General features: G+C 34.7%; 1 protein-coding gene across 2 annotated transcripts in view; it reads right to left on the minus strand.

Moving 5' to 3' along the window:
• The window catches only part of tpp2 (tripeptidyl peptidase 2), a 119,352-nt gene that overhangs the window by 24,330 nt on the left and 67,276 nt on the right, over window positions 1-27,746 (minus strand). The window contains exons 14-24 of one of the 2 annotated variants that reach the window (XM_028800051.2): window positions 22,216-22,373; window positions 20,213-20,289; window positions 19,967-20,073; window positions 16,592-16,746; window positions 15,903-16,019; window positions 14,560-14,660; window positions 11,434-11,530; window positions 6,215-6,352; window positions 5,808-6,052; window positions 2,190-2,268; window positions 543-581 (exon numbers count right to left, since the gene is read on the minus strand). In XM_028800051.2, coding sequence (XP_028655884.1) covers window positions 543-581; window positions 2,190-2,268; window positions 5,808-6,052; window positions 6,215-6,352; window positions 11,434-11,530; window positions 14,560-14,660; window positions 15,903-16,019; window positions 16,592-16,746; window positions 19,967-20,073; window positions 20,213-20,289; window positions 22,216-22,373 — 1,313 coding nt within the window. The remainder of the gene's footprint in view (window positions 1-542; window positions 582-2,189; window positions 2,269-5,807; window positions 6,053-6,214; window positions 6,353-11,433; window positions 11,531-14,559; window positions 14,661-15,902; window positions 16,020-16,591; window positions 16,747-19,966; window positions 20,074-20,212; window positions 20,290-22,215; window positions 22,374-27,746) is intronic. The other variant, XM_028800052.2, reaches the window with a different exon arrangement.

A 27,746-nucleotide genomic window follows, 5' to 3' on the forward strand; every position in this document is an offset into this window, starting at 1 on the left:
ATGAAACTGAATAACAAAAGAGTTCAAAGGCCAAAAGACCATGTGGAGATGAACTGCATTCTAACAGATGTTCATCCATCAATTTACTGAACTCTTTTACTGCACTACAAGGCTGACAGTAGCCTGACAGAATTAGCCACAAAAAAGGAGTCAGCACTTGGCTTGAGATGTCAGTCATTCACAGAGTCCCACATAGTGAATTTCAGCAAAAGGAGAAAGGGAAAATTCAGATGTTTCTATGTACTAAGTTTATGAGCACATGAGCAGGAAATTATCTAAACAGAAATATGAACATTAAAATCATATAGCTAATGGTGAATTTACTTAAAATAATAACTATCTTTGTTAAAAACTGTAATTTACTGATTTAAAAGAAAGAAACGAAGCAAGGAGCTGAACCAACTGCATTAAACAGACTCTGATTAAAATCTTAAAATGAAATCTAAGACAGTGATGCATGAAAACTAAAACTGAGCACCCACTAACAGAAAAACTAAGAAAGTAAAGATTACAAAACGGTATTTCACTGATGGATTCAGTACCTTTTTAAATTTTCCTTGCCGTTTTGAAGAAGCCTGCCCCTGGGAGTCAGAACAACATAAAGTAAGAAAACATGCATATTTACTACACAAATGTGGATAATATTCCTATTTAAAATGTCTTTTTCTGCATACAGAATAACTATTCTGCCTGAATAATTCAGAAAATAACAATTGAAGCTTGGAATGGAATGTACTGAATTTGTCTTTCAATTACCATGCAACTAAAAATACATTAATAAGGAAACGTTTGTCAGGGTTCTCCCCAGAATTTCTGTTGGCAAATAGCAAAACACTGCAAATGAAAACACCGATGTGCAAGCAAAAAGCATCATTGATGTGCAATTTTCATCATTTAAAATTAGAATTTAAAAAACCATGTAATATTTTAATGTTAATTACTTTTATAGAATACAGTATTCCTCCTTAAGAAGCTGTACATTCTGTTCTCATGAATTTATTTCAATTGACATTCTGAACAAGTTCATTTGGACAAAAGTAATTTACACTTCCAATTCTAAAAAAAGAAAATGACACTTTTTAAATTTTTCTGTGAAAATTGAAAATCCAATAACAGCTTAGTACAATATGCTGTACAAGAGCTTATTTTTACAATGCATTTATAAATCTTAGTGAACATAGTCAATGGCTCTTTGGAAACACTGCCCTCATAAGCACTCTTTAATAAAGTGAAATTGTTACATAGGGAGTAATATGTCAAAAAAATTAAACACAATTCACTTAGTTGGCACATAATGCAATCATATGATGTGAAACTCTGGCAATCTGTACATACAAAGTCCAATTTTAAAATTGGGCCCTTGCTGCAAGACACATTCTTATTACCCTTCATATTGTGTTGTAACTTATTTCTTCTACTACTACGATAAGTCTGCTTCTTTCTGTATAACTGCATATTTACTTCCAATTTTATTATTTATAAAGCTATTAAAAACACTGCACAATGTTTATAAAACTTTTTTAAAAAAGGACAATCAAAGTAAACTGTGTGGCAAAAAATGAATTCCAAAATTTGCATTTGCTAGTGTAAACTACAACAAGATACAGCCACTGACCAATTAAAGTAAATAATGGAATGGGCAAAAGGATGGAGTTGTAATTCTATAAAACAAGATTTGCATATTGATAAAACCATCTGGGGAGAAGCCTAGGCTTATGTTAAAGACATTCTAGTTTAGGTTTTCAGTTAATGATTCAATTAAAATTAGAATTAAAAATACCTCTAAGAAGGCAAAGCCATTTAGAGGTTCCAAATGTCCTTGACAGCAGATGTGTTAACATTAAATTTTCACAAATGCAAATTTTACAGGTACGTAATGTCTTTACTTTAAATGTAAATTATTGTGACTAATATTATTTGCACTTCAGAAATGAAATTAACCTGCAAAAAATACATTTTGTAAACTATTTTGTCCCAAGGCTTCTCCTTTTGCTATCAAAATGTTCAACTTTATGCAACTTCATGCACACACATTGCAGAAGGCACTTACAATATGGGAAATGGTACAGTAATAAAGCTAAAGCGAACCTGTTGATAGTTTAAAAAAAAAAGACAAACCAAACAAACAAACAAACAAACAAACAAACAAAAACTGGAGTGAGCAGACATGCAACTAACAATCAACTCACTGCTTTTTTCCCATGTTCACTCTTCGATACTGAAAGGGTTCCAACAAGGTAGCACCCAGGCCCTGCACCTTTTGGAATCCTACACCAAAAAAAGAAAAGATATCAAATATTGTGAATCACTGCATTCCTTTTCAAATTTTAGTATACGATCATGCAATAATATTAACTTGTCTTTTATTTGCAAAATTTAAAACCTACCTCTTTCCACTAGAATAATAAAACTTAAAACCTGCCAAGTGACCAGGTTTTACATAATAAACTTATTTTTTTCATGCAAGTTTAGATACTCTGTAAACATATAACTATGACAGACTTGAAGGCACTAATAAGGATTATAAAGGATCTGATAATCAAAAGTTATTCTTGTTAGGAACTTTCAAACTATAAAACACAACTAAATGCCCTAAATAATAAATTAAAACATGAAAAACATTAAATAAAATACATGAATACTGCATAATAAAATGAAAACTGAATTTACTGTTCCTATGTGAGGAGTGGTGATGTCCCATGTGGATACCATAATAGATAGGAGTTACATGTATAACCAAGCACACCAAAAATAAAGTGAAAAATACACTGAAGACACACAAGTGTAATGCAAGAGATGCTTTCACAATGAGAGATGACTTAGGCGCCATCTGTTGCTGCATTTTTTCTCTGTACACGCAGTTTGAATATATGAGTGGTGTTCAATAATTTATCTACTGGAGTATGAAAGGAAGTAGCAAGCATGTTGAAACAAGTCACGGCATGTTGTGACATGCCTCAAGGTTACTTATGCATAGATGTGGCTCAGTGTGAGACTAACATTCCAAGATAAAGGATGTCAGGAGAATCCTTGTGCGAATCAAATAAGAAAATGCTAGATTTAGAGCACCGTTCAGTGATAAAATCTCTCACAAAAGAAGCGAAAAAGACAAAAGGAGATCCATAAATGCATGACTGCACTTTATGGTGAGTATACCCCATCATCCTACAAAATAAAAATTTGGAGCAAGCAGTTTAATTGGGTAGAGAGTCCATTGAAGGTGAACCTCACACTGGATGGCCTGTAGAAGCAACTTCCTCAGAAAGGTGTAAGAAAGTTGAGGATTTAATTTTGTCAAATAGACGAATTAAGGTTTTCTGAATAGATGAAGAAATGGGCATCTCAGCAGGTACAGTTTGGAAAATAATTCATGAAAATTTGGCATGTCAAAAGGTCAGTGCAAGATGGTTTCCAAGAATGCTGATGCCATGTGAGAAAGCCACAAGGCTCAAGTGCTGTTAGGAGAACTTGGAGATGCTCTGTGAAAACCAAATTAATTTTTTTTCATTGTTTGGTGACTGGAAATGAGACTTTGTTCTATCACAGAGATCCTGAGTCCAAAATGGAGTCAATCCAATGGAAGTCATTCCCCACCCCAAAAAAGTTCAAGACTGAAAAATCTACAGGCAAAGACATGGCAATTGTCTTCTGGAATATTGAAGGACTATTGCTTCTGGAGTTCATGTCCACACAAGACAACCATAACTGGGGAGAGTTATACCAACACAACAATCGCTTAGCGGGAGTCAATTATGGAGAAACGACGAGGAAAACTCACAGCAGACATGCTACTTCTTCACAACAATGAACCAGTTCATATGTCACGTCAACCACAGCCTGCCATCCGACAATGTGGGTTCCAGCAGCTGAACCATCCAACCTTCAGTCCTGACCTGGTTTCTTCAGATTATTTCCTGTTCCGAGTTTGAAGAAATCTCTCCATGGACAGCGGTTTTCAAGTGATGAAGACGTCAAGGCCAAAAAGATGATTTTTTTTTTTCCCAAAGGAGTTTAAAGTCATTGCAGGAAATGTGGAAGAAGTGTATTGAGCTATCAGGGGACTATATTGAAAAATAAAACACATTTTTTGAAAACCCTTTTCTTTCTAACTAAGGTAGATAAATTATTGAACGCCTCCCGTTGAAGCATCAATCAAAATCTGGATCAGATTTCTCTTGAATTTAGTGTTCAAACTCTTGAAGGTTTGAAGTTAGAATTGTTCGAATTATGAGGCACAACTGTACAGGCACAAGAAAAATAAGTAGTATAAACAGTTACATTATAACGTACCAATTAAATTTTTTTAAGCAAATACTTAAAGAAAAAACTATGTGTAAATAAACTTTGCTTAACACTAATGTGAAATTGCTTAGCCTTTTAATAGATAGGTCTAAAAGTCTTTAAATGGAAATGAACACCAAAAAAATATACCACATACCAAAATATGATTATTTCTATTAAGCATCACAAGCAATTTAGCAAAATCTAAGATACATATAATAATAGTTACCAAATAAAACTAGATAAAATAGTTATCTACAGAAACATTACATAAAATTGTTATGTTATACTGTGTGTATATATAAATATTACATTTCCTTCTGGTCTATGGCAAACATTATATAGCTTCACAGAGTTCCATAATGTAGTCTTTTACAATGCTGTAAACGTTTGTCAATTTATTAAGGGCTAAAGGTTTCAAAATGTAATATGCACTTCAGAGTGAAGACAAGGGCAAAAGAAGTACACCAAATTGAAAGCTTGATTTCTATTATATTAGCATGCATCAGCAACAAAGCAGTCAACAAAATGATAACTCTACATCAGTTGTGAAAGACTGGGAAGATGAAAGAACTACAACTAGGGACAGTAAAAGTATATGTTTGTAGTGAGTGCCTTGGAACCAAGAATTTCGAGGGCACAGAATTAGACACAGGGCATTGAAGGATTATGGGTAATGGCTTAGATGTCCTCCATTCCAATAGGTGGCAGCAGGGAGATCCATTATACATGACCATCTGCCATGTGTTACGGTGTACAGGCTACCTGGGGAATGACTGTCCCTTTATATGAGAACTAGGTTTCAAGATTGAAGGTAAACCTATGGTCCTCTAGGTGAAGCTCCAGGAATATGGTCAAGATGTTCCAGAGGGTATTCAAGATTTTGGCAATACTTTTGGGGATCACCATGGAAACAGCCAATGGCCAGGTCTTAAAAATTCATTCCAGCCAAAAGGACTGGAGTTGAACAATAAGCAGGAATTAGGATTTCATTGACCAAAGCATGACAGGTTAGAGTAACAGGTTAGAGTAACAGAAAGAGTACAGAGGAACATGCAGGAGGTCTTATTGTTTTTAAAAGGGTGGAAATGTTTATTAGGCCAATTCTAGACAAACAATGGTGTAAGAACAATGTTTAGAAAGGCCCATTCTGGCAAATACGGGCTTTAGGTGATTTGTTACTTTTTACCTCCTTGTATTTATGCCCCCAGTGCTATTATTTTCTTAATAACACTCCCTTTTTATAGAACACTGGTCTCTTTGGTGATCATTCAAGGTTTATAGAGGAGTCAGGAGTGCCCTTAAACGCCACCTAGTATTCTTTATAGAATAGAATTTAGCATTAGTCAGAGTCATGTCAGATGTGCTGACCCAAACACGAATGAGGCTTCTGCAAGCAGAGAATAGTAATACAAAATAATTATCAAAAACAAGATATTAAAATCAAAATATCATCTATGAACCAAACAATTTTTTTACAATGTTGATATAAACTTGCCACATATATATATTTTTTTTGTACTTACTTATCATCTGGTAAAGATGTTATGAAGAAAGGATGAGAGCAGTTTGGCGGAAAAGTTAATGTATTGGCTTTTTTCTTGCCTATTAGGGCATTTTTATGAGTTTCATAAATTTCTAAGCTTAACGTATTAGAAAGTCTGTGAGAAATATTAAAAGGCAAATCCTTCAACCGTTCTAACTCAGTAATGTGTTCATGACGGACTTGAAGCCGTACAGTATAGTCTCCTTTCTCCAACTTAAGCGAATACTGCAAAAAGAGGGAAAAACTTTGTTAAAGTATCAAATAATATGTCAACCAAGTGTTCAAACAAATTGAAAAATCTAAAGTTATAAAGAAATTGAATATGGCAACATACTATACCAAAGAAATAATTCCAACAAGTCAGCTAAAATAGGTGATTAATCATACCTGATGTGGGTATGCATCTCCTGTCCCAAGAAGTCTTTTATTTTGGTCAAAAAGCATCCATAGTTGACTGTCAAATTCTGACTCATAAAGTAACTCACAAAGTAAAGGGCAATTTGGAGTTACTTCTCCACTTTTAGGCTGTAAGTAAAATATGAATGAAAATCATCTCTGAAACTCTCGTATCTCACAGAAACAATGAACAGTTATGAGTTTAGAAATAACTAGCAAACTTCTGCCATAATATGCTATTTTGCTGTTTTCCAAAAAGTAAACACATTACAGCATTACATTACAGTGCTTTTAAGAAAAACGTAAATCACATTACAAGATATAAACTATAGTCTAATCAAAACTATAATTAATGCAACATTTCAAGGAGGGGTTTTAGAATGCTTTAATCATAAGCTGCACTCCCCCTTTCCCAGATCTATTTGAAAAGGCTCATTACAAAATATTTCCTCATATTAATTATAACAACGAGGTAAAACAAAGACTGGAACCTGGTACACTTATTTTAGAATAACATTAACACATTTCTGTAATGTTCCATCATTTAAAAACTGGATGAGCTAACAATGTAATGTAATGTAAGAAATCACTATGAATTTAAAGCTACAGGGGAAGCACAAGCCAGTGTGTTTCTTCGTGCTGGTCCCAAGCCCAGATAAATGGGGAGGGTTACATCAGGAAGGGCATCCAGTGTAAAATTTTGCCAAATCAATATGCGGACAACAATACAAATTTTCATACCGGATCGGTTGAGCCCCAGGTTAACAACGACAGCCACCAGTACTGTTAGCCAACATGGTGCTGGTGGAAATTGGGCTACTGTTGGCCGAAGAAGAAGAAGGAGAAGAAGAGGGGGGAGATGTGTCCGGAGGCAGGAGGAGAGGAGGAAAGTAAAGACAGCGGAACTGAGGGTAGGAACTTTGAATGTTGGCAGTATGACTGGTAAGGGGAGAGAGTTAGAAAATATGATGGAGAGAAGGAAGGTTGATATATTGTGCGTGCAAGACACTAAATGGAAGGGGAGTAAGGCCAAGTGGAACGGAGGTGGATTCAAATTGTTCTATCATGGTGTGGATGGGAGGAGAAATGGAGTAGGAGTATGTCAAGAGTGTTTTGGAGGTGAAAAGAGTGTCAGGCAGAGTAATGATTATGAAGCTGGAAATTGGAGATGTGATGAGGAATGTTGTTAGTGCATATGCACCGCAAGTTGGGTATGCAAAGAAGATTTTTGGAGTGAGTTGGATGAAGTGATGAACAGTGTACCCAAGGGACAGAAAGTGGTGATTGGAGCGGATTTCAACGGGCATGTTGGTGAAGGGAACAGTGGGGACAAGGAGGTGATGGGTAGGTATGGTGTCAAGGAGAGGAATGAAGAAGGTCAGAGGATAGTGGATTTTGCCAAAAGGATGGACATGGCTGTGGTGAATACGTATTACGTATTTTAAGAAGAGGGAGGAACATAGCGTTACATACAAGAGTGGAGGAAGATGCACACAGGTAGATTACATCCTATGCAGAAGAGTTGATCTGAAGGAGATTGAAGACTGCAAAGTGGTGGCAGGGGAAAGCGTAGTTAAGCAGCATAGGATGGTGGTCTGTAGGATGACGTTGGAGATCAAGAAGAGGAAGAGAGTGAGGGTAGAGCCAATGATCAAATGGTGGAAGTTGAAAAAGGAAGACTGCAAGGTTGAGTTTAGGGAGGAGGTGAGACAGGCACTGGACGGCAGCGAAGAGTTACCAGACAGCTGAGAAACTCCAGCACATGTAGCAAGGGTGACAGCAAGAAGGGTGCTTGGTGTGACATCTGGAAAGAGGAAGGAGGAAAAGGAAACCTGGTAGTGTAATGAGGAAATACAGGAGAGTATACAGAGGAAGAGGATGGCAAAGAAGAAGTGGTTTAGTCAGAGATGCAAAAAGTAGACAAGAGTACAAGGAGATAAGGCGCAAGGAGAAGAGAGAGGTGGCGAAGGCTAAAGAAAAGGCATATGATGAGTTGTATGAGAGGTTGTATACTAAGGAGGGAGAAAAGGACCTGTACCAATTGGCTAGACAGAGGGACCGAGCTGGGAAAGATGTGCAGCAGGTTAGGGTGATAAAGGATAAAGATGGAAACTTACTCACAAAAGGAGAGTGTGTTGAGCACATGGAAAGAGTACTTTGAGAGGTTGACGAATGAAGAGAACGAGAGAGAGAGAGAGAGAGAGAGAAGGTTGGATGATGTGGAGATAGTGAATCAGGAAGTGCAACGGATTAGCAAGGAGGAAGTAAGGACAGCTATGAAGAGGATGAAAAATGGAAAGGCCGTTGGTCCAGATGACATACCTATAGAAGCATGGAGGTGTTTAGGAGAGATGACAGTGGAGTTTTTAACCAGATTGTTTAATGGAATCTTGGAAAGTGAGTGAATACCTGAGGAGTGGAGAAGTGTACTGATGCCAATATTTAAGAATAAGGGAGATGTGCAGGACTGCAGTAACTACAGGGGAATAAAATTGATGAGCCACAGCATGAAGCTATGGGAAAGAGTAGTGGAAGCTAGGTTAAAAAGTGAGGTGATGATTAGTGAGCAGCAGTATGGTTTCATGCCAAGAAAGAACACCAGAAGGAGTTGCATTGTGTCTTTGTGGACCTGGAGAAAGCATATGACAGGATGCCTCGAGAGGAGCTGTGGTATTGTATGAGGAAGTCGGGAGTGGCAGAGAAGTACGTAAGAGTTGTACAGGATATGTACAAGGGAAGTGTGACTGTGGTGAGATCTGCGGTAGGAATGACGGATGCATTCAAGGTGGAGGTGGGATTACATCAGGGATCAGCTCTGAGCCCTTTCTTATTTGCAATGGTGATGGACAGGTTGACAGACAAGATTAGACAGGAGTCCCCGTGGACTATGATGTTTGCTGATGACATTGTAATCTGTAGCGATAGTAGGGATCAGGCTGAGGAGACCCTGGAGAGGTGGAGATATGCTCTAGAGAGGAGAGGAATGAAGGTCAGTAGGAACAAGACAGAATACATGTGTGTAAATGAGAGGGAGGTCAGTGGAATGGTGAGGATGCAGGGAGTAGAGTTGGCGAATGTGAATGAGTTTAAATACTTGGGAACAACAATACAGAGTAATAGGGATCGTGGAAGAGAGGTGAAAAAGAGAGTGCAGGCAGGGTGGAATGGGTGGAGAAGAGTGTCAGGAGTAATTTGTGACAGACAGGTATCAGCAAGAGTGAAAGGGAAGGTCTACAGGACGGCAGTGAGACCAGCTATGTTATATGGGTTGGAGACAGTGGCACTGACCAGAAAGCAGGAGACAGAGGTGGAGGCAGCAGAGTTAAAGATGCTAAGATTTGCACTGGGTGTGACAAGGATGGACAGGATTAGAAATGAGTGCATTAGAGGGTCAGCTTAAGTTGGACGGTTGGGAGACAAAGTCAGAGAGGAGAGATTGCATTGGTTTGGACATGTGCAGAGGAGAGATGCTGGGTATAATGGGAGAAGGATGCTAAGTATAGAGCTCCCAGGGAAGAGGAAAAGAGGAAGGCCTAAGCGAAGGTTTATGGATGTGGTGAGAGAGGACATGCAGATGATGGGTGTAACAGAACAAGATGCAAAGGACAGAAAGATATGGAAGAAGATGATCCACTGTGGCAACCCCTAACGGGAGCAGCCGAAAGAAGAAGAATAAGAAGTCTACTCCAATCTGATGTTACTCTGCCATCATGCCATCACAGGACTAACTGTAAATCCGACACTATCTGATACATAGGCAAATATCTGTCTTAATTTACAACAGTCCCAAAACATATGACTTAGCAAGTTAGATGGCATCGTTTACAATTAGGGTCCAGTCCCCGATATACAGTATTTTAGAGAATTTTAATCTTGAAAGAAATGCAAAATGCACTTTATGCTGAATTGCAGCATTTTTTATATGGATTGATGAAAAATGTGCAGTAGGAATAACTGAGTTCCATTCTCTTATCAAGAGTTAATCTCTGTTTGCTTAGAATGGAAATATTTTATTCTTTCAGACTTTATTCATTTCAGTTTTAAATTCAGTCAAGATGCTCTTCTCAGAACTTGTTCTAGTGCTGCTATGTCTTTTTTGTAGCCAGGAGACCAAAACTACAAGCAGTATTCCAGGTGAGGCTTCACAAGTGCATTATTTAGCATAAGAATAACCTCCTTTGACTTGTACTCTACATATCACTCAATGTAATCTAACATCCTGTTAGCCATTTTAATGGATTCTGTACAGGGTCTTAATGTAGATAACAGTGAGTACACTACAACTCTGATAGTAGACCCATCTCATTAAGTGCACATTGATGTTTCAGCCCTGCCATGGCTTATTTAAATCAAATGAATATATTCTAATTAATCCCAGAATTGCCATAATTGTATAATTACTTGTATAATAATTGTGCACATTATAACATTACTGATAAAGTCTAGATATACTGCTGATATTTTCCTCATTACTAGATACACTATAGTAAAGCATGGATGCTGATAAAAGTTAGGGCAGACTTCTTTTAATCAGGTTCCTGAATTAAAAATAGAAAAAATTAGGTATGTGTTGGAAGAATGTAATATTTAAGACATAGCTGATCAAAGGGTGAAAAAGGTTGCCAGTATAAATATCCCCAAAATCAGAAAAAAGTACATATTGCAGATGTTAAAAGGGTTGAAATATAAAATTATTCTGTGATGAAGCTGCAGAAAACAATATCTTTAAATTAGTTTCTTAAATTGGTTAGGTGGGTGCTGCACAAAACAGTGTCAGTTTAGACTGACTTAAGTTGCTGATTAAACTTCATTATGTACTGTACACTGACTAAGCCAGTAGGAAATATAGAACGTATAGTTCAGCTTCAAAGTATAAACAGAAAAAAATGGGATGTCTAATTTAATATGCTGTTTCTTCTACTGTATAAATATATTTTTGTGTCCATCGTGTGATGAATCATTTTTCAACATTAAAAAGTAGGTCAAATTAGATTTGTAAGAGTGCAGTGTTAATTTATAAATAGATAACTTCATCCAAGGTATGTGAAATAAAAGCCTAGACAGTATCTTTTTAAAAGTGAAAAAGATATTCACTTGAAATTGGAAGTGACAGAGGCATGAAAGAATAAGTCCTGATTGTGTACAAATGGAATACTTAAGTGATAAAAGTATTTTGAAACTGCCTTAAAATATTCTTTAAAATCACCTACCTGATGAAAGTTATATGTCAGAATAATCTCATACAGTTGACGATTGTTTGTAAAGACATCTCGGCAGCCTAAAGGTTTAATTTTTACAAGCACAGGTCTAAAACAAAAAATAAATAAATTAAGATACATCTCTTATTTACCGAAGCATAGACAGAATGCTTTAAGTTACATATGCAATAATACTATGGTGTTGCCCTAACAATGACTGGATGTGATATATTATCCTTTTTCTTGGTCTGATTACTATTGAGCTATTTATTTCTCATTTTAAATATTCATTCATACATATATTACGTTTATAGTTTATTATCCAAATGGCAGGTTTAGATAAACAGTTACAGAAACACTCATAGTTTGACAATGTCCTGAGCAAATCAGCTGTGGCACTGAAACAATTTTGAGTGTCTTGCTTGCTCAGAACTTCTCCTTTTATTTCAAACTAAATTACATTTTATTCTAGGTTTATTATCTTAGTGCAATAATTAGTGTGAAAACATAAATCACTGCATTACACATGCTGTCTTAAATATGAAGTGCTGAATCAGACATTTTTATAAAAGAAATAGAATCTATAAAAGTAAAATGTATGAAATGTAACATTGTGATTAAAGCACATACCAGAAAAGTTTCTGGTTTAATTAGCATCTTTAGAGATGCAACCTAACTTATCTGCACTATTTGCAAAGACTTTTAAGAATCTGATTAATCCCTGATTGCACATTTGTTCCCTTTCTAATTTCTCCATTTTTATTAGTAGAGAAGGAGGTATGACTAATGTGCTGAGTTAATGCACATTTGCATGTCTCATCTTTCATTCCATACAGTATATTTTTAGAATTATTGTTTTAACTGGAAAACACCACATCCCATTTTGATGTATGTTGTTATGATATCATTCTGGAATAATTAGAGGATTTTTTTTTTTTTTTTTTTTTTTAACTTTTTAGATAAAGTATTATTATTTTTTTTTAAATTCCAACAAACTTTACAGAGAAAGATGTTACATTTTTCAACCAGCTTGCTTTTCACACATTAATTTTTAGCCATCTATGAAACTTTGTGACCATGTGTTTATTTAATCAATTTTAATATGTTCAGCTATTAGAATTATCAATAAAGAAAATGTTATTTTTTGTACATGTATGTTTGCATTATTGTGTGTTACATACACGAAAGTCTCAGGTTATAGGAATCTCAATTTAGGGCAATTCCACAGATACAAACAGCACACAAAACCCACAAAATTTTCTTTTCAATTGAATTCTGTTTTCATCTAGCCAGTGCTGTTTTTTACTCACATTGAAGAGAACTATGTTAGTTTTGAAGGAGATAAATAGCCATCATCATAGTTGAGGTATGAGCACTGCACAGTAAGTCATCATTATTAATCATTGTGTTCTTAGGCAGCGCGCACAGCCATGCAGCTGGCCAGTTAGTAGAATTTTAGAAACCACTACAAGTACATGTGCCAGCTGTGTTATCTCAGAGAGTTTAGCTGTGGGAGGGGAAGGCGACACTCAGTGAACCCTCAGAAAAGGCAGCACATCACTGCAGAGACATCAGAGACAACACTATCGTCAGATAGTGGTAGGGTTTTCATGAAATCATTATGGCTTTTCCAACTCTAAAGAGGTACCTGTAGGATGTTTAAGTATACTGTAAAGTCGACATACTGTGCATACTTGTGGTTTATTTTAATTATATATAGTAATATAACTTCATTGTCACTTTGAAAAAGTTTTCTGTAAAATAAGTAATAAAGCATTATGCATTATTTAGTGAAAGTTCCAACTTTCATACAATGTTAGATAAATGTTCAGATAACTTGTTCATAGCCCATCTGTATTTTACTGTAAAATCTATTCATATTAGTATACACTGAAAACATTACCATTTGTCAACTCTAATGTCTTTCCATGATTAGTGTATTCTAGAAACTCTCTATGAAGAGAGAACTTTTTAAAAAGTAAATCCAGAAGCACTTTCTTCTTTATTTGTTTAAACAGTCACTACACTGATTGAGGTTTTCCCACCTCAAACCCCCTTTACTTCTCGTGTTCCTTTTTAAAACATACAAGCACAAGTGTTCAGTAATGTACATAAGATTATTAAAAAAAAAAACTGTTAACAGGAAATTTGTAATTTGGTAGTGTTATTTTTTTATGTATAAACTACAAAGATTCAGTATGCTGTACTTTTACTAAAATACTGTATATAGAGTTCAAGCTTATTAATTTGCATACCTAAATTGTTGATATCAAGCTGCTAACCTCATGAAAAAACAGGATCAAAATCTGAAAGCCACACACCAAGAAATGTGGTACCATAAAACAATGAAGCCCTGCAGAGTAACCTATAATTCTTGCATCAGTCAGCCTTACATAACTGAACAACATAATGCAGCTCAGAACTTAAAAACACTGCTCTCTCCTATTGGAAAACTTGCATTTTGAATAGTACAAAGGTAAGTAGAGCTCTTGAAACTTTATACTGGATTTTGAATACTGTTCTGACAGCAACAGATTTAACACCATTTTACAGTATCTTAAAAACTAGTGCCTCTTTTTCTCAAAGAGCTGTGTTTTAATCAGATATAAAAGCATTCTTATTAAGTCAGAATCTTTTCAAATTTAAATAAACTAGAAAAAATACAAGTTCCAACAAATGTAAATACAAAAAATAAAGTATATAATGTATATAAAAAGAAAGTAAAAACATTAAATGCTCATTTCTTGAAGTTTTCTTTTGTTATATGTTAAAAATATTCAGAAAATAACTGAAAATCCTTGGGCTGTCAGTAGCATGCGAGACACACAAGGATAGAAATATATTTCAATAATTAAGATAAGGAATAATCTATTGTGTTTTCAAAAACAGTAAGTTGTTTTTACACCTGACCAGACTGAAATGTATGATAAAATGCCGGATATGAAAAAAAGACAAAAAAAAAAAAAAATTTGATTCACCTGTAAAAATAAGATTATAAATAACATACTTTAGTAAGACCCACATAACATGTCTACAGTTGTTTGCACAGGTTATTCTTGTGGTCTGTGTGTTGCTCCTAAGCATGCAGCACCCAAAAGATGTCTCACAAAGTAATTTGCCAAGATAAATGATTTTTACCTTAATGGTTGCACCCAATTTTTAAAGTTTATACTTGGTGAAATGTCTTCATATTTTAATGCAGACAATACTTCAAATCTAGTAACACCTTCAGAAGCATGCTAAAGAACAAATGACAAAAAAGCAAGAAAACCAAGAGTCTTTAAAGAGATTTACTTTCTTTATCATGAGAAGCAAAAAACAAAAAGAATTCAGACAACTAAAAAAGTTGTAAAGTGAAAACAGGTCAAATCCTGTTATAGCAAATACTGAAATAACAAAATTTTCAGAATAACGGATACTTTTTGTTGGCCCAGAAAAATGTTCATGCAACATCCTATTTAACAGATTTAGTTTTAATGAAATGTAAATTTCAGTATAACAAATGTTTTTTCGACCAAAAATGGCCCGAAGATAATGAGATGCAAAAAATACTCAATGTCATGCCTATACTTTTGCAGAGACTCGGAGACCCTGCAACAGGCTGTCTCTTTCTTGTTAGACAAAAAGAAAGTGACAGTTTGTTGTACAATTTGCCATCTTGTCTCAGCGAGAATGTTGGCAACACATCATATAGGTATAGCCAAATTCTGAGTCAGTGCTCCACTGTGTGTCCATGTGGGTAGTTGTGTCCAGATACTGTACTGTTTGAGTTTCATAATGCTTCAATATTTTATTTTGCAATGATCAAAAAAAGTGAGAAACATCATCAGTTTATGCTGAAAAGAAAGTTTCATCTAACGTCTCATTTTCATTCTGTTTTCATACCTGTGTTTCTTTAAAAAAAAAAAATACAGGAACTTTATTACTGCTTAGAGAATGCAGGTACAGTTTAAAGACTTCATTTAAAATAGGAACAGTTACATCAGTACTCCAGCACACGAGATAGAAGCCATGACACGGGGCAAACGTCCTGCTTTAGTGCTCATCTTCAAATTAGAAGAACACCAGTGGCTCAGAATCACCAATGTGGCAGACTAGGACTGTGAGGAAGAGCAGGTCAAAGCCAAGTGTTAAATGTTCGAAATATTGTGCGACAAGCCTGATCCTGCAGAGGACAACCAATTGCTTTACCTTTGGTTTACTGTTTACCAGATGCAGCAAAGAAGTTATGGAGCTATCTTTGCGCCACTACTGTTAGAGATGGTGAATCACAGATGCCCCAGTCACGAGAGCACACTATTTTCCCCATTTTTGTTATAACTAAATATTTTTATGGTCCAATGAATTTTGGTACAACAGGATTCCACCTGTATCAAAAAACTTAAGATAAGCAGAATTTTGAGTATTTTGCAAATGATTTAAAAATAAAAGCAATTTTAGTGTGGTATTCTGATAAATCATCTACTAAAGCAGATACTCACAATGTGAAGAGGTGAGGGAGAACAGGTCAAGCCATGAAAACTTATTACATAATCAATTGTAACATCACCCAGACTTGCCCACCATCGAGCAATGCAAAACTCAACTGTCCTTCCTTCCTGTAAAAATAAATTAGAAATCTTCAACATCTGAAAACTGCTATCAAAATATTCACAATAAAATTAGTTTTTGGGGAAGACTCTTGGGAAGAAACTCCATTTGGTATTGTCAGATCTCTTCTTCGAATTCTGAACATAAAACAATAATTTTTGGCCATTTCTAAATACAGCAATTACAAAAAAAAAACAACATACAATCTTTATGTTTTAATAAATTATGCAAGGAAAATTTAAAAATGTGATCTGGAAAGCAAAAAGAGGATTAATTTTTGAAAATGATTAACTCTGTGATCCTGAAAAGGAATTGGGATAAAACACTCAGCTAAAAAAATAAATGTATATTAATATGCATCAGCCATAACCAGATGTGGAACATGTACAAATAAATGAATTAGTTGCACTCATAGATACCAATAAAACATACTTCATCTTTCCATGGTCTATATTTAGCAAAAAAGAAAAAAAAAAATCAAGGCAAAATAAGATATAATCTGAATGAACACTGGCACAATCACGATTTTACAGGACCAAAAAGGTCTATGATAAAAACAAACTTGAATAACTTTACTTACAAGCACAGGAAACACTTCTGTAACTGAACCCTTTTCTAGAAGAGAAGAAAACTTGTAGAATTCATTAGCACGATAAGCTTTCTGTTTAACAAGATGAACTGCATGAAGGACGAATTTTGAAGACACATCACTTGAGTTGGAAGTTAAGGTAACCTCTGGGGGGGGAAAAAAAAAAAAAGTGTAAAAAAAAAATGTTATCTTTGTATAATTTTTTTTTTTTTTTACTATCAATAAAAGTTACTGTGTTTTAAATTCTTAATCTCCTGGATGTTTTTTACTTTGTGTTAGACAGGGATATATTAAATGAAAAAGTTTCAACTAAGCATTCAAAAAATGAAATTTAAATACATTGGAAACATGATTTTCATAATAAAAAAATAGATTATAGATCACAATAAACTAGAGGCAGCAATAATTCCAATCATCAAATAAACTTAAAGCAGCACGTTGAAACATGTATTGCACCTTTTTTTTTTTTTTTACTTATACACTCAACAACTGTACAAGGAAATCATGTTTTATGTCAATTATTGTTTTATGTTGTAGTGCTTTTCTTTACTTTCAATTAGCACTCTTGAAAAAGCCTGTTGTCTCCAAAAATGAAGCGCTCACTGAGGGCAAATAGGAGTTGCATGGGAGGTGTGAAATCAGTGTTCGCTTTTGGGTTTGGGGTTGGTGTATGTTTCCCATTAACCCTAACAACAGGGAAGTTCAAACAGGACTGTGATATTATACTTCTTACCCTATTATACTTCTTAACTGATTTCTAAGTAGTATACTCTTACTGTGCTAAGTAGTACAAAAATTCAGAGAAAAGTATAAAATATAATAACCAATTTAATAACAAAATAAGCTTTATAAACTTAAAGTCAGAACAAGCACATTAGAACTTTTACAAAATAACCACAGAAAGTGGCTACATTTATATCTTTGGTCTAAGCACAAATTTGAGTAGTACAGTTAATAGTTATCCACATTCTACACAGACTGTATTTTAAATGAACAAAAAAATGTAAATTCATTGCATGCTGTAAATAGCACCTATTACCAAAATTTGTAAAAGCCTAACTAAATTCTTTTATACTTTTTCCATTTACAGCATTTAAAGAAATCCTGAACCCACACTGCAGCACAATTAAATTATTCCTGAAAAAATTCAAATTAAGGAACATGTCTGCTCAAAGCACACAACTGAAGATACCCACCAAGGCTGCATATACAGTATGCTTCAAATGATAAAACACTATAATATGTATGTACATAATACTTCAAATATATCTTTAGCTCCATCCATATAAAAAACAACCTATTCCTATTGTCTTTGTGTCTGCCTGTCCGTCTGCATGAAACAACTTGGATCCGAGTAAACTGATTTCCGTGAAATGTGTTACACTTATTCTTCAGGAAAAATTGCTGGGAAAGTTCAATTTCATGGAGAGATCTCAAATAAACAGCACTGTACAAAATTTTAAACATTTTCAACACTCTTATTTAGTGTTGATGAATTTTCAAAATCCTCGGTCTTAAAAGAAAGAAACATTCTGTGTGGCCTTAGTTACTGATTAATTTACTCATTCAAAATTACCTTGAGAGACTTTATTTCAGCTTGTAAATTTTCCTCTTTAAAGCCTGAATAACTGGTCCTGACAGAAAAGCAAATCCCCAATACAAGTTATAGAAATACCAACAGAATGTAATGTTTTTAATAAAGAACACATCCTATATTTTCATCAGGATAGAGCAAAGTGTTTGGCCTTAACTGTGAGCAAATATGAAAGAGAAAAATGAGTTGTGCAAATTATATTTGGGTATTTTACTAATATACTTCTTTCACACTGATCTGTGCTTAACAGGTCTGAAAAATAGCTCACCTAAATTACTTAAGTATACAATATGTCTTTCAAAATATTAACATGTGTCTTTTTTACTAGTTAAAATAACATATTTACCACAGAAATAAACTTAAAATTAATTCCCTATGAAACACTACTATTCAACAAATCATTTGTATAATTTTTATCATGTTATTATCATCACTTAATCTGCTCTGCAGATTTCTTTCTAGGAAAATATCTGAAATTTTAAGGAATAGGTTAGCTCTGGGAAAGCAACTCTCTGGTCCCAGACAAAAGGGACAGCAGAGGTTATGGGAGTCTAACTTACCTAAAAGTGGCACCACAGTAAGGAAAGAAACTACCCCTTCAGCAGTAAAAGTAGTTATTAAAGGAAGCATTCCTCCTAAAGGACAGTTAGCTACACTTCTTGAAAGAAGAAAGTAATTTGCAAAAGAGGCTGCCTCAGGGTTTTAAAAATATATGCTAAGTACACAACCTTTGTAGGGACTAATAACAGCTTAACTCGGACAGAATACGAAGACCTACCAGAAAAACCTGGATTACAAATTTAGTTTTGGAAAATAATAGGGAAATAAAATCTCTCTCTCTACCTATTAAAAAGTGCTGAAATAAGTACACCTAATCCCCTCATAGCAGTGTTCCAAATATTATCAAATAGGGTAATATTCCACAAAAAAAAAAAAAAGTTCAGATATCCTAGGCTATATTGTATACCATAGGAAATTGACAAATGGATTTCCTATTCTATTTAAAATTACAAAAAAAAAAAAAAAATTTCACTAGAGGAACTGTCCAAAGCTTGTTTAGAATTTAGAAAAAATTATTAGTGTTGTCCTTAAGGAGGTATGCAAGGCTACTATAAACCATCTAAATATTTCAGTATCTTTGAGTGGCAACTACATAATGGATTAAGTGATTTTAAAAATTTTCAGAGAGGTTGTGGATTGTGAATAGTGTTGAAACATTATTTGTGTTAATTTTACCTAAGCATTGTATTCTTTAACATATGTTCAATTGTTCTTACAATTTAGTGTTATACAGTAAAACTCATAACAAGGAGAAAATGAGGAAAAAAAGACAATGCTCTTTTAATTTGAACCTTAAATAAATTTACTATTATTACTATTTTAATACTTCACCATAGCATTTTCAAAGCCTGCTTAATCATAAGCAGTGTTGCTGGAGGCTGAAGTCTATTCTTGTAAGCACAGGGCACAAGGCAGGAACAACCCCTGGACAGGGTGCCAGTCCATCACACTGTGTACACACTCCCAGACATGCACACACACCACACACAACAATTACGTTTTGTCAATCCACCTAACCTGCATGTCTTTGGACTGTGGGAGGAACCCGGAACTCCAGAGGAAACCCAAGTGGACACGGGGAGAAAATGCAAACTTCCAAACAGGAAGAACCTGGGACATGAACCCTGGTCTCCTTACTGTGAGGTCAGTAATACTACCCCTACACCACAATTTTATATATATCACAATTTATACAATTTTTATATTCTTACCTGCCCATGTAGCTCCCTGAGGAACTTTAATAAAGTGACGCCTGATTTGTCCAGGCTTAAAATACATATCCTTGAAAGGTGTGTCGTAAGCAGTGATTTCATTTACCCTATAAATAAAAGAGTAAAGGTTTAAATACACATAAATACTACATACAAGCTAAGAGTTGAATGAAGAAAGCAGAATATTTCCAGACAGATTCAAATCCAAAAACAGTTCAAAAACACAGAGTGGTATCACTAACTTACTTTGTAGGTATTATAACTGTTACAGGAACTTTAAACAAAGGACCTGCATTTGGTGCTGTAGTATCATAACCACATACCTATGAGAGATAAATTCACAAAAAGCATTAATTGTTTAAAATCAATATTGTGAAAGCACTTCTTTTCTAAAGGACTTTTTTCATACATTCAAATTAAAATTTACACAATTTTTGTGGAACAAGTGAAACCAGGTAAAAGACTACTAACTATAAATATGGTATTTCTAAAAATTATCATGGCTAGTTTGAACAAAGTTACAAAGTATAGTTCCTGAGGCACTTAAATATTTACAGACACAATTTATTTAGAAGACAGAATAAGTAATTATTGTATATCTAAATTATTTTTCTACCACTGGTCCAAATTAAATACAAAGTACATAAAAAGGCATTTTGTGATGCTAGTTGTGTTAAACTTTATTTTGTGAGAATCTCTAAGAATATCACGTATTTGAAAGATTTCATCACATTGGCTTATTGGTAACACAAGGTGTGATCAGCTTTAATACTAAAACAGAGACTGTAAAAAGTCTACTTTCCTGACCAAAAATATCTGAGTAAAATCATTAAATTGCATTGTTCATCAACACTTGGCACCAAACCTTCTCAAAATACAAGGCTAGATGCCAATTTTGCAGTCACAACCACACCCAAGTTTACAGTTATAGCCAAACTGATCAATTGACATATTTCCCCTTCTAGTAAGCCAAACAAAATAACATTTAAAAGAGGTGATAATAGGAGGAACTGACGGTCTAATTAAACGGTAGTAAACTGCTCAACATTGTGCGATGTCTCTACCTTCTAATATAGCACCACGCATGTAGTGTACCATTAATAAAATGGAGCATACTATAAATATATTCTATTACAAAAACTGTCAAAATAGAATTACTTTTACAAGATAAATTGTGATCTAAAATATTACCAGTCATAAAATGTAAAGGCTACAATATATATTGTAACTTTGTAATAAAGGTCCAGATCTGCTTCAAAACTTGCTTGCTAATAATCAAATGTTAGCAGTGAAACTATCATTAAGTGGCCAGTTCAATAAATGTAAATTTCATTCCCTATGTGACATACTTATTTATAAACATGCCCTACAAAACCCAAATGTGTGATTTATTACTGAAAATGTAACACAACATTGCAACAGCAGATCATTGTCTTGATAACACAAATATTTTCACATTTTGTTTCATTAGGATAACAATTCAAATAACTGGAATATTTTAAATTCCTTAGTCTTTCAAGAATCACAGTCTTTCTCTTTTTATTTAGTTTTTTAATTAATTTAGCCTTGTTAATGAAGAAAACAAATATTTAACTAGTTAATTCACAAGTACAAGGGGCTTGCTTGTCTTTTGCTGAAAAAGTACCATTTTTGTTCATATCATATACAGCATTTGATGTTATCCTGTCACTGTACACTACTTGTTTTTAAACACTTAAATGGGGATTGTGCATGTAGGATGTAGAGCATGACTGGATCAGCATGCACTTGCAAAATAAACCTCATTAGCCAAAATATTTGCAACTTTACTTTTATAAATCACCATTTACGTATTACATATTTGTGCTGCATTTAAAAATTTTTGCTTGTAATTTCTAGCTTATTGAAGTACTCACAAGTAAGAATTTTAATACATTTGTAAAACATAAAAGTTCAAAGTCTATTTTATGATATTTGTCATTTTGGCACACAATATGAAAATTAATACACAATAAGGAGAACAGCAGTCAAGTGTGGAAATCTAATCTGCTCTGCAATAGAGGGAATAATACTGGTAATGGTGGAAGAACATTCCTGACAAAGAGGGATAACGTTTACTTATGAACAAGGGGAAAGCATTAACCCCGTTCCTTTATGACAATGATGTTAAAGGAGCTCCACCAGTAAGTTTTCCTTTATATTGTCTTAGGGCATAATAACAATTATCAAAGGTTAACGAACACAAAGTATTATTTTAAAACATACCGTACCTCAGTATAATGTATCCCTTCCCTGAGTCCTAGTGGGTCCACACGTATGTTAATATGTCTACACTGATTCATCAGCTCCATGTGTGTAGGACACTGGACCCATGAAGCATTGCATGTTAACACTAAATGTAATTGGAGGGATATTCTTTCTGAATTATCTGAGAAAAAAAAAACATTGAAAAAGTAGTATAACAAGAAATTGTCTTTCATTAATAAGAACATGTATGCAGTTTTTTAATGAAAATGCTAACCACTAATTAACTGAAAAACATAACATGATCAATTACACACTGCTGCAATAATTATATAATAATCATTATTATAATGTACTTTTGTAGCAGATTGATAGCAGTGTGACACTTTGTTTATTAGTGTGTCACCCCATAATGAAACAAATACATCCTCATATACAATTGGCTTAATTTTCAAAAGCAAAATAATCACAAGCAGCAGCAGCAGGAGAAAAGAAGAAACCTACAATTCAATACTTGTTAGTCTGTAACAGAGTGTAAACAAACAACATCAAGGAAAGTCAGTTTTACATTCTTTGGTGTACACAAATGTATGCTCCACATATCTACAGTTTTATGTGGGAAGAGATACTTCATGAGATTTATGGTAACATTTACTAGCGGTGAGAACTACTAATGATGCCACAATAAAACAAAACAATACAATGCTACCATGATGCTTGGGGCAAAATGTGATAATCCTGCATTTTTTTTGTTTTGCAATATACTAAGCATTGGGTTTTGACTTATAAGTATATTATATATTTAATAGTCCCCTTGTAGATATGCAGTACAATTTTCTTATCAAAATACTTTCTTAGCCAGGACTAGTGAAGGAAGAGCCAGGTGGGCAAAAAGATCAAAAGATGACTGTACAGTATTATAAAATCATTAAGTAATGAAAACCTTTATAATAATACTCATAGTTATTTCAAGCTAATCATTTTGAATATAAATTCTTCTCAGTTGTCTGCGGTTTTCATAATCAAACTCACTTGGATCAGGTGCCTCCAGAAAAGAAAGCATCAGATTATTTTCAGTACTCTTGATTCATGCAATTCTCAAACAGGATTTTATTCTTTTCAGTGCAAACAATCCCCTTTCACATTCAGCTGTGTTCACAAGTATGACAAGTTCAATGGCAGCTAGATTTTGCTAAATTTGGGAGACTCTTTAGATGTTGTTGCTAATTTTAGAAGCACTTCTTTGGGAAGTACATTTTTACTCATTTATGATAAAAATGCATATTCTTAATTAGTACAGTAACGGGCTAAACCTGCAGGACGTAAAATTCTGAACTGAAATGTCCTGAAAAGTAAGAAATATTTTCCATTATCAGAAAACTTTGCCATAAAGTGCTTAATACTGTGACTCTGTCTATGTATTATCAATTATAGTCTTTAACATGATAACGTTAGCATATGAATATGTGAAAGTCTCCCCATTCACCTGCAAGATGCCAATGCAGATTTCAAAAATGTCTCCAGGGATGTCTTAATTCCAAAATGGAGAAGTTTGTGAAGTGTTAGGATTGGCTCTATTTCTGTTTTCTTAACATTTTGTGTCTACCATGCAATAGTCAAAATAGACATTAAATTATAATAACAATAGTAAACAATAAATAAGGCAACACAGCTGAAAGCATCATTAGTAAAGCAACAAAGTTGTATGTTTAAATGTCAGCTGCCATATCACTACATCTGATAGCCTCTTTTTCGAGTGCTGCTACAATCATCATACATTCTTTCAGAGACTCTACTGCTGAATCATAAGACAACCATCTGGTGTCAGTAAATACTTTAAGCGAGATGTAGATGTAGTTTGGAATCATAGTTAAACAAGCTGTCCTGATGGACAAATTTTGAAAGAAGAAAAAGGTTACCTTAAGATGTCATTTTATTACATTTCACTTAATAAAGTATTTCAGCAGCTGCTTGGGCATAATCAAATCCCAGTGAGTGGTTTACTCAATAACAGATGACAAGAAGTTCACTTATTTTATGCTTGAACAATTTGACAACTTATTATAAACAATCATCAGTATTAAAAACAAAACACCTGTAGTTTCGTCATGCATGAAAGGATCTTCAGAATATATATCTAATTTCTGATGGTAAATTATTAAGTAACTCTTGCATTACGTTTTCTGAGATATAATGTGCATTTTTACCAATGTTGCAATGTTTTAAAATGGAACACCCAGTTACTGTGCTATTCTCTGTGAATTTTTCAAGTAATGTACAATTACTTATGAACACTTTGAAATCCTTTCAGTTTTTTGTCCTGCACTTCCTGACTTACTGGTTATAAGAAAAACCCTTCATATGATGTACTATTTGATTCCTCTTGATGTCCAGTTATGCAGACATTTGGAGTTCCCCTCTATTTTCGCCCCTCTAGACCTGAAAACCTCTCATTTTAATGCTATTTTTCACAATGGTTTGTACAAAAGCCCTTATGATAAAACTAAACCTAACTGATGTTTTTAGCGAAGATAATCATAAGTACTTGAAGTTGTGCATGCCAAATCAAAGGACTGTAGGGGTTCAACCCCTAATGGGATACAAGGGTCCAAAGTTATTCCTTTTCTCAAAACTTCAATAAACTTCAGTAATCTAGACACATGGAGTATAATTTTATGCTATTTTGAAGTCGCTGACCACAAATATTAAAATATTTTTGACATATAATTCTTTATCAGGGTGGCATGGTGGTGCAGTGGGTAGCGCTGCTGCCTCGCAGTTAGGAGACCCGGGTTCGCTTCCCGGGTCCTCCCTGCATGGAGTATGAATGTTCTCCCCGTGTCTGCGTGGGTTTCCTCCTGTTTCCTCCCACAGTCCAAAAGACATGTAGGTTAGGTGCATTGGCGATTCTAAATTGTCCCTAGTGTGTGCTTAGTGTGTGTGTGTTTGTGTGTGTGTGTGTGTGTGCGCCCTGCGGTGGGCTGGCGCCCTGCCCGGAGTTTGTTTCCTGCCATGCGCCCTGTGTTGGCTGGGATTGGCTCCAGCAGACCCCCATGACCCTGTAGTTAGGATATAGCGGGTTGGATAATGGATGGATGGATGGATGAATTCTTTACCAGTCATCATAACCCCATAGGAACACTCCCAGAAGGTTATATAACAAATATGTTGTTTTTGATCGCTTACTAGCCCTCTATGGGGACCTTTAATAGAAGGTGAAAAATTACAAATTTCTATTACAATTGAAATATTTAGACATTCAAGTGTCTGACAAAACTACTCATTTATTATGTATTTCTACCTCATGAAGTAAATCATTAGATTTCTAAAGAATGCCCTGAATAAGCATGGCTTACGCTAATTCAGAGTTTTTTGCTTTAAAAACGCACAGGAATCCGTAGCATAAGAGAAATGTCATGACTCTATGCTTGTAGGTTTTGATTTCAACTCAGAAATCCTCAGAAAAAGGTTGCTTTTCTTCTGTTTGTGGCAGCATCATACATAGGCACTTTATCTTACCTGCATTTTCTTGTATATTCAATTTATTTTATACTTGTGCCTATGTCTTAGGCCGGATTTATACTTCATGTGATGCGACGCATGCTGCAGCGGAAGCTCCTGCTACACAAGCATTGTACAGTTTATACTTGCGCGCGTACTTTATGTAAATCTGGAGGAATCCACCAGGTGGCAGTGCGAGATATTATCACGGTGAGAACAGGTTCGGCTTAGCTGTGTTGTGAATTGCCTGGAACACCCATTAAATTCCGATGATACCTTACCACAATATCTCTGAAAAGGATGTTTAATGATTAAATCCATCAGTCCAGGGATTTGTCCATTTCAGCTAGCACTGGGCACGAGGCAGAAATAATCCCTGGACGAGGCATCAGCTCATCGCAAGGTGAATTCAAGCACACACACATATACAGTAGCGTCATTTTAGTGTCACCAAATCTGTATATCTTTGGAAGGAAACCAGAGCACACTGTGGAAACCCAGCAGGAAAACATGTAAACTCCAGGCAGGGAATATCAGCGACGTGACTCCCTGCAAGACAGTAGCGCAACCACTCCGCCACTGTGTCACCCCCATGTGTGTAATTATTAACAGTGTTCATTATTTAAACGAAATTACAGAGTTATCTGTAAAATGTAACATACATACTTTAATGCATTTCATCATGAAAGCGATATCAAGTATACGTCTAAGGATTCTAAATGTGCAGAGAGTTGGAATATTATACATTTAATGTGCTTGATGTGGCGATCTATAGCTGGCGATCCGCTGCTGGAAGGACCGGATGGAAGCCCTACAAAAAAAGACAGCACAGAAGACTGTATGTGAGACTTTTAAAATGTATTGTGTCATTACGATCGGGAATATGTGACGCTTGAATATAAAAGCACCATGAATACATCTATATGTCGGTATTTTGCTTTACCACATCGAACCATTCACCAAACATCTCATAGAATCCGCAAAGCTTTCTGTCACAAGTAGATAGTAAATAGAGAGTCTGATGTCACATTCCAACTTTTAGCACACTGTGCCCCCCTACTTTTTGCTGGTACTGCAACTCATGCAAGCATCACATTAATTTCTGAGGACCTGCTCAGAAGACACATCAAATGAATGCTGAGAACGTGTGGCAGCCATGATGTGGGCGCATACGCGTCATGAGCGTGAAGTATAAACGAGCCCTTAGATCCTTATGTTTCTCCTATTTATGACAACATTGTTTTTTACTCATCTTGATTTTTTCTTTGCTTTATTAAATATCTGTTTTTGTTTATATGCATTAACATTACTGTTTAATACATTATATGTCACATTTGCTAAGTTCCTTACACCTTCATTTCCTAATTTAAATATTCCAAGACCAACCTGTGCATACGCTTTCTTAATGCATCATCAAGGTATTCCAAAATGTGTTTCAATTAGCTGCAAACCTGAGCCCCTCTATCACAGGCAAATATTAAAGCAATATGTTAAACCCTTTAATTTTTGAACCTTGCTTAGACCAACAACACAAAGAAAATGTTTAACAAATTAAGAAGACCTTTGACAGACTATGCAAAAAAAAAAAAAAAAAAAAAAAATCAAGACTCAGGTAGATAGCAACTTTTTTTCAGTAAACAGCAGAACTCGCTAACCTGATTGGCATGAACATAAAAGTACACATCCCATTAGCAAGTACTATAAGGATAACTTAAAAAGACTTTTCAAGTCTTATTTGGAGACAAAAATATTTAATATACAAGTAAGAAAAGACTGATCTGAACAAATAACTAAACATATCTGAATACATGTTAACCATTCTGAGGGCTACATGTATGTTTGTATATGACGTACATGTTACTACCAAGGTAAACATTATTATAATAAAGCATTATTAACATTTTTTAAAGTAAAACAATGAAAGAAAAAAAAAACAATTACTTTTAGTCTTTTTCAAACATCTGTGATACAGCAATTACACTGTCAAAATGTGTTTAATTCTTAATAATGAATAGAGATTTCTATTCTATTTCTATTTTGTAAGTAGGCAGAACTA

Source organism: Erpetoichthys calabaricus, chromosome 4, assembly GCF_900747795.2.
Source record: "Erpetoichthys calabaricus chromosome 4, fErpCal1.3, whole genome shotgun sequence".
Lineage (NCBI taxonomy): Eukaryota > Metazoa > Chordata > Cladistia > Polypteriformes > Polypteridae > Erpetoichthys > Erpetoichthys calabaricus.